The 8,260-nt window shown below is 34.8% G+C and overlaps 1 protein-coding gene across 3 annotated transcripts in view; it reads right to left on the bottom strand.

The window, feature by feature from the left end:
* Positions 1–8,260, bottom strand: part of SPAG1 (sperm associated antigen 1) — a 43,385-nt gene continuing 35,125 nt past the window's right edge. For all 3 annotated transcript variants that reach the window (XM_048068682.2, XM_048068681.2, XM_048068683.2), the window contains 5 exons: positions 8,020–8,161; positions 6,984–7,110; positions 3,651–3,815; positions 1,350–1,727; positions 1–1,228 (listed from right to left, as the gene is read on the bottom strand). In XM_048068682.2, coding sequence (XP_047924639.2) covers positions 1,097–1,228; positions 1,350–1,727; positions 3,651–3,815; positions 6,984–7,110; positions 8,020–8,161 — 944 coding nt within the window. In that variant the 3' untranslated portion in view covers positions 1–1,096. The remainder of the gene's footprint in view (positions 1,229–1,349; positions 1,728–3,650; positions 3,816–6,983; positions 7,111–8,019; positions 8,162–8,260) is intronic.

Here is an 8,260-nt window from a genome sequence, read left to right as displayed (position 1 = left end):
TTTTCAAGAAAAAAAACTTTAATTTTTAATTAATATACACCTGAGAAAAATATTATTTGAACAACATCCCTAGTGATACTGCTGCAGTGCTTGTGAGTTCAACATTGATTTATATCACATGTGCAAAGAAGGCATTGGGGTATTTGAAAAACTTTTAAGCTTAGTCTTGAGAAAATGCAGCTTTGTCTAAATAATACATAAAACATAAGTACTGCCCGAAATAAAACAAGAATCACATTGGTCCACAAAGCGGTTTTAGTTTTAGCTTTATGAATATGTCTGCAAACAGAAATACACCCAGTGTTTTAAATAATCTGATTACAAAACCCGGAGTTAAATATTTTTAATGTTAAGTGCAGCCACTTGTTCTGTTTTTCATCACTATTACTCTAAAAGCTGTGCAAACCAGCAATCCTTCTACACACAGAGAAAATAAATAATTCTCTGTGCACTAAAAATTACTTACTTGTTCGTCATTTAAAAAAACATATCCATTCATTTAATAATTAATTATTTTGATTCAAAGTGTTCCATGACAAGCTAATGTATTATTCATTCACCTTTGCTGCTAAGCAGTACTGCACCAAAATATTTAAATCTGTTTTGTGTAGATCAGATGGTGAAGAAACAGATGGTCTGTAGTAGTTTATCTGAAAAATGTTTATACTTTTTGTAAACTCATTTTAGCAAAGCTATTGCTAACTGACCCGTTTACCTTGAAGACACTTCTTTATCACAAGAACATACAACCCACAAAATGATGACTAAAAGTATATTAGCTATCGTACCATCATGATATTTCACATTATATAAATGTAAAACATATATTTTATGTAAGTCTAAATAAAATCAGTATGCCAAACTTGAACTTTGTTACTGAACATAAAGGCATGCATTAAACTGTAGAGATTAAAAACGTGTACAACTACAAAAGAGCAGCAAGTTTTAAATGTGCATATACTATCAAAACAAAATAGAATCTAAACAGTCCACATAAAGACCCACTTCAACCCGTGCAAGCCTGCAGTGTTTATACAGGTATTTCATAAACATCAACTATATCCATGCAACAAATAAATTTTAACTTAAGTTCTTCTTAAAGTTCATAAACCTTTTTAAGACTCTCAAGATCTTCTGAAGAGTATTGATGATTCTGGTTTTCTGCAAGCAAGTCAAACAGTTGCTGAACCTGTTCTTTTTCGTTTTTGCTAAGAAGGCCCAGCACCACCTGAGAAAAGACATTATTTTATAATTAGCCCAAGCAATTACTGTATTGTTTCCTACTGAAATATGAAAATTTCCTCTAAGTTTCTGTTCAACTTAAGTACTCATTCAACCGAGGTTCTTACCTTAAATCTTTCTGCTTTGCTCAAGTAGAAAAGATGCTGATATACAAGACTGGGATCTTTTCCAAGTACGTAATATTCCAATGACTGGATAAAAATCAAAAAGGTCTCTACTTCAAGTTTGTTACTTAACAGCACTGGAAGTTTTTTGGGATCAGTAATTGTTAAAAGATCTGCACAAGCAACTTTATCCTTATTGGCATTCACTACATTTATAATCTGACCAAAGTCGTAAGCATTAGATGGTTCGGAAATTGTCAGTTTTTCAGAGGTCTTCAATGTCGTGCTCTTTTGAACCGCTTCTTTAGAAGTATCATCATCAGTCACAACATCTTCTGATGCAGCAAACTGCCCCTCTTCCTGTTCATCAGATTCAGTCACCTTCACAGAAGAAATAGCATCAACTCATTAATTTCGTAAGCTGCATGCATATATTCAATAATAATGTCACTTCGTTATAGTTAACATTTTACTCTTCATAAAAGAAAGGCTCCTACTTTTCTCTATATCCTACTTCCCCCCCCAGAATGGTACCTTTCTAATTTAGCTTTACAGGTTTCTTTCTAGTCAAAAGCATGTATTTTATATTTCCTTTCACTGCAGAAAGACATCTGAAGCACCCCAGGAGATTGCTAAGGAGGACTGTATGCATGTAACTAAACGTGAAGTTGCAGAACACAGGCAGAACTGAAGTTTAGCCCCCAGATAGCAGTGTTCCATTTTATTGCCATGACTTCAGAATAGCACAGGCATACAGCAGTGGCATCAGGCTGCTGTTCAGGCTTGTTGTGGAAGCAGAAAGCTCACCATGGTGTAACTGCATGAATACCCACTTAATGTCTTCAGAGCTTGCAGGCTGTACTGAATTTCATGAAGCGGTTGCAATAAAATTAGCCTTGGGATCAACTACATTTGCTAAAATCCATTTCAAACCATCAGGAGTCGTGGGATTAGTACAAACTGACCAAAACAAACCACTGAAGGGGATCTCTCCAGCTGATGCCAAGCTTTTGGAAAAGTCTCAAGATATTGCCTTGTACAGTATCAGTGCTGTGCCGGGAGCCAGCTTAGTCATTTCCGCAGAGCACTGCACTGGGCTTATAGAGCTTTTGCTCTGTTCGTCAACAATCATTACTATCCACAGAGGTATCCGTCTTACATACAATTATAGCTTGATTAAAATGCAATAATGATAAATCAATTTCTAATTAAATTTTCCCTAGTTATCTTTGCAGTCTGTTTTCACGGAATTCCCATGTATTACAGTAGATAAGACAGGGAATGCTCTTGAAGGGGACAGCTATAATTACGATAGCAAATATAAATGCTTCCTGCCCCACCCCTGGAAAAATTACCACTGCCAGTAATGCAGTTAGCTGGTCTCTGAACAATGCCTTCACTTCCCAGACCTCCTCTGAACACTCTCCAAGTCCCTTTGTTTGTCACAACTCACAGCTTAACTAACATTATTCCCAGTAACACCAGTTATGTAAAGTCCCATGAACTTGTGACAATGAAGTGTATCAATAAAACAAGTTGTTTCTATATTAAAAATTCTGTTACACCACCATTTTGAAATTACACAATCAAATTACAGTCTCAGTTTCATACTGTATAGACTAGAACTTGCATCTTTTAAACAGAAAAGGGAAAAAAAAAACACATTTGTAAAGGACTAGCAAAGTTACAATCCAAAAACATCAGATGACTGAGAAAATCCCTTCATCACCTAATCCAACACACAACTCCCCAAAGCTAATATTTTGATCTTGAATGTAACATTACATCCTGCATTTCTTTTGTAAGATTCCACAGATGTTTCACCCATACCATTGTTCTTTAAGGCAGGATTTTCTTCTTTGGACCAGTAATTTTACTACTAAGGCAAGAACAGCCAGCACGTCTGCTAACAATGAACCTCTGCCAGAGGTTTCCTGAGTAGCACAGACTTTAAAAGAAAAATGGCTATTTGTCAGCCACATTCTGTAAAATAGGTATTTCAAAGTAAGCAGTTTTTGTTTACAAGGAGCATATGCTCAGGCTTAATGCCATCTAAATGTACTTTTTTCATTTCTGCTGTGGTTATGAATGTACCTCAAAGCATGCCAAGCTTTACTAAAGAACACAGTGGATGCCAAACACATCTTATGTAAGAATCTTCCAATATGCCCTCAGAATAACATTAAATATACAACCCCACCCCCCAAAAATATATAGCTAAGGACTGCAAAACAAAACCTTTAACAGTATTTTTTCAAATGTGTGGCTTCTGTACTGCTTGCTTTTAAAAATGAACAGATATACCTCTTGTATGGTTATTTTCTTCCTTTGCTTTTGTAGACTGCCAGTTACAGCGCTGCTGCCGAGGTTAAGCAGTTGGGTTACCTGCTCTAGTTCATTTTTTGCCTCAAGAACATTTGGATCTATTAGAAGGACTTTGTTGAGATCATCAACACTGGCTTGATAGTTCTGTAAGTAAAAGGGAAAATATTTTTTTTCAATAAACACACCACTAGAAATATAAATTGTAATTACTATACTGTCCTTTCCAATTAAGAGAAATAGAAGTGCTAGAATCTTGACACTAAGTAGATAAAAATAATCTAAATACAGTGTAATTTCATTAAAGGAAGAAAAAAATGAAACCACGGATGAACTTGAATATTTTGTGAAACAAGACTTCCTTATTAAATATGTACTATGAAATAATTTATGTTCTGAAAACCATTTCCTTGTGCCAGTGAATGGCTTACTGAAGATTGCTGCTTTTAAGCATAATTGCTTAACTCTGGAACACCTCCTGAAGATTAATATAATGCTAGACCATCAACAGTTTGCATATTTGCTTTGCCAATGAAAGAGAGTCACCTGAGTTAAAAATATGCCTAATCTTCCTGGGCATCACTTCAATAGATAACCTCTTACAGGTTGACATGGGAAATTTATGCTAATACTTGAGAAGACTGAGATTACTTTACAAATTCTGGAATAACCAAGATAAGGACAAATAAAGAGACAGAATGACATTAGGACATAATTCCTCATGGATCAGTCTTGTGATTTATTTAATGTTTTAACTTCTAATTTTGGCATTAAATATGAATTTTCATATTAAGTTTTCTGGACAGATGAAGTTAATAGCAGCATCAGTTCTGAGGAAGACTGAAACACCACATGAAAAAAAAAAAATCAAGATACCTTGAAGGCTGGAGTATCAAAAATAAGAATGACATGTAACTGCAGATAGCGAAAGACTATGCAGAAACACAATTTCTTCAAGTGAGAGACCCAATATTTCTTCTGTTCCCAAGCAGTATCACAAAGTTATCTTAAGTCATTCATATTACTACAGAAAAAAAAATGTCCTCTGATGTACCACTTGAGGTATTTCCTCTGCAGCTTAACTGTAATTAAAGCACCAGTCTACAAGACACTCATCATCTTTTCTATCCAGAATATTTTGTTCAATACCAATTAACTGTATTCAAGGTGCAGAGCCATTGCAGTAAGTCTGTAAATTAACCAAAGTTTGCTGTATTATGAACAAAGAGTTAAGAAAACCAGAATTATTCAGCCTATGCAAATGAATGCATGAAGGAGACAGATTGCTTTCATCAAAAACCAGCTACCATTTAAGCTAAAGCACTGGAACTACAAATGCGAAGATTCACAACTACAGAGAAATGAGGTTCCAGAACAAGGGTCAGAAAATAACCAGTCCTGGGTTTCAAAGTGCAGCCTGCCAGATTTCGTGACAAACTCATTTGATATGGTTGTACCCAAAGCAAGGAATTGACTATCAGCTGTAGGAGATACAGGCCAGTCCCACGTCCCACGTTATAGGCCTAATTCACCAGATGAGCATGATTTCCATTCTGATCTTCCTTTACATCTCAGTGAATCTATAAAAATAATTTACTACATTAAATTCCACTGCAGCTTTCTGCCAAATAAATACCCAGATATTTATAAACAAATAACACTTTCCAGCTTAGTTACATCTTTGCCTAAACAGATGCATCTAGTCAGTAGTATCTTTTGTTACACAGTCATTTGTCAACCCCAGATCACTTTTGTTGCTTCCTCTGGTATTACCACTAACTCACAACCCTAGAACTTGAAATAATGAAGGTATTAAATCCAACCAAAATGTATGTTTTTTTTTTTTTTAAATATTTACAAAAAAACTGCTAAACTGTTTTTCCAATTCTTGACATTCTTCGCTAGTGTGTAATTCTTTTTTTTTTGACCAGTAGATTCACTATTTGTTTTTGCTTCTATTTATACTATTTATTTATTTTTGTTATTAACTCCAACAACATACAGTTACAGATGATTAATACCTGGGAGCTTGGTACAGCTACAAAAAATGATTTTACACAAAATGAATACTTTTCACCTTCTCTGAAAATTAATCAAAGGAAACCCTCAAAATTTTGTAGCTACTGTAACAGAGGAACACATTTATCATCAAAAGATTCTCATGGTTACTAAGACCTAAATTTGGTGTTGTAACATAGAATGTGAATAGTCAGGTATCCTGATAAGCACATACAAACTGTTCAAGTGATTTGTAGGCTGAGTGACAACGAATTATTGTTAAGGCATCAAACATAAGGGAGCTCTGATGTAAGTATTCCTTTGAAGAACACTGCTAGAACTTGGTGGATATTTGGAGTGATCACCTCCAGTTACAAAAAAAGCAGGAGAAAGCGGTTAAGATCTTTGATTAAAGACACTTGTAAAATTTAATACAAAGTAGATGATGAAAGCTGACATCATGAGACAACAGAAATGAGAAGCTGACCGTTCAATACAAGAGTTGACAGGTAGAGTAAGGATTACTATGAAGGAATTATGAAGTATAGAAAAGCAGTTAACTCACCCAGTGAAGAAGGGGGAACCAACAGAGTGATGGACAAAATGACGGTTCAAATGATGTAACATGACATTTGCAGTCACACTCAGGATGGATATGAGCAATATAAGACCGCGTTTTATCAAGGTCAGATAAAATGATACTCAAGGAACTGTGATATAAGACAGGGATGGTACAGACAACTTCAATGTGCAGATGGAAAAGAAAAAGGTTCAGTCCCCATACTGCCCACAGAGTGAGAAAGGAACTCTCTGACAAAGGTTTGTAATGTGTTTAGAGGAGGAAGAGGGAAGAAAACAAGGATAATTAAAGGCCTGGTACAATACTGACAAGCAGTTATACATGCGCAGATGCCAAAAGACAGCTTGAGATTTTAGTTTGGACAGATGAAGACAGACTTGAAAAGAATCTGCGTGTCGTTACCAAAGATATAGTGAACACCCTGACAGGAAAAAAAAAGATTGTGACACCCAGAAGTATATTAGAACATTAGAACAGTTGAAACTTGCTTAGCTAATCTCCAGTCAAAGCTCATTTGTTCCAATATTCTTGTCTTTTCTCAAGTTACTGCAAGTCAACATGAAGATTTTTATGTTCCAAAAATATGTATATTTTATGTATGCCTAATGCTTTGCAAAGTAATAAATCATCAGCACTGCACGCTTTGTGTTCGTTGACTGCAACTACCTGATTGCCTTTGAAGAGGATAAGCAAGTTTAGAAGTGCTTTAAAATACCTGTCATGTTCTTTTTCCTCACCTGTAATCCTTTGTACGCTAGTGCTCTTCTATAAAAAGCTTTAATATTAGAATCTTCTATTTGAAGAACATGATCACAATCTTGCTTAGCCTCTTCATATTTATACAGTTTCAAGTAACAGAGAGCTCTAACACAGAAAAACAGAATACACTGCAATATAAGTAAATTCTAGCGTACTGTAGTGCCAACAGTATCTGACTCATAAACATTAATTACAATTATTTCACACAATCTTAATGTGTCTTTTATTTTTTTTTTTTAGAGTACATCAAAACCACTAAGTATTAATGACATCACTGGATGGATTTAGAGAATTCCTGTAATAAAAAGTCAAAATTCAACTATGAATAATGCTTGAAGTTAAGTAGGTACGTACACATTTTAGAAGCGGAATTTATCTTAGGTTAATATGATAGTATACTAATGGATACAATAGGGATCCTATACAGCCATTCTGGGTAAAAAAGTGCTCTAGATTAAATAACCACTACTACCTTCTGTACCTAGTTATAACTTGAAAGTCTCCTATTCAAGTATCGGCCTAATCAAATCCTTCTTAGTTCGTGGAAGCTGATAGGATTACAGTATAAAGAATTATATGGCAGAATTAGGTCAACCTTTAAAATAATGCTGCTGTGTGACCAGGTTCCTACTTTTATTTTTGCACTATGCCCATTCTCTGAACTATTATTCTTCATGGTTGAGATACTGCTACTGCACATTAGTTTTTAATTAAAATCATACCAGTATTCTCAAAAACAATCTGCAAAACACTATGTTAATTATAACTTTTACTGTAGCTTATTTTACATATATCTTAAAGTCTTTATATAACTATCAGTGACATTAATACTTGCTCCCCTTGGGAAGTAATGCTGTTTAACCAAAAATCAATTTTGTTCTTAGAAACACTTATCAAGCAGGAAAAAAAAACTTTCTTTACAACAGTGACTGAAGTGATGAGAAATCTCTATTTGCAGTAGGAAAATGTAAGTGTTGTTATTCTACAAAGGGGGGTTAAATTTTAAATCTTTACCTGTTAGTGTAGATTGTACATTCTTTGTCATTTAACTTCATGCATTCGCTGTATTTATTTACAGCTTCTTCGTATTTACCGTTCTTTACGAAATCATTCCCTTCGTTTTTTAATGTCTTGAACTCTTCCTCTGCTTTCTCACCTATGTAACAAAAGGATCACATTGTTACCTAAGAAGGTCAGTGCATTAAGGGTAACTGAGCAGTCCACCCAGACTTAAGAATAAATGCCAGGCACCTGG

This window comes from Anser cygnoides, chromosome 2 (genome assembly GCF_040182565.1).
Source record: "Anser cygnoides isolate HZ-2024a breed goose chromosome 2, Taihu_goose_T2T_genome, whole genome shotgun sequence".
Taxonomy (NCBI): domain Eukaryota; kingdom Metazoa; phylum Chordata; class Aves; order Anseriformes; family Anatidae; genus Anser; species Anser cygnoides.
The sequence above is the reverse complement of the archived record's forward strand: the minus strand, read 5'-3'. Positions and strand labels throughout refer to the sequence as shown.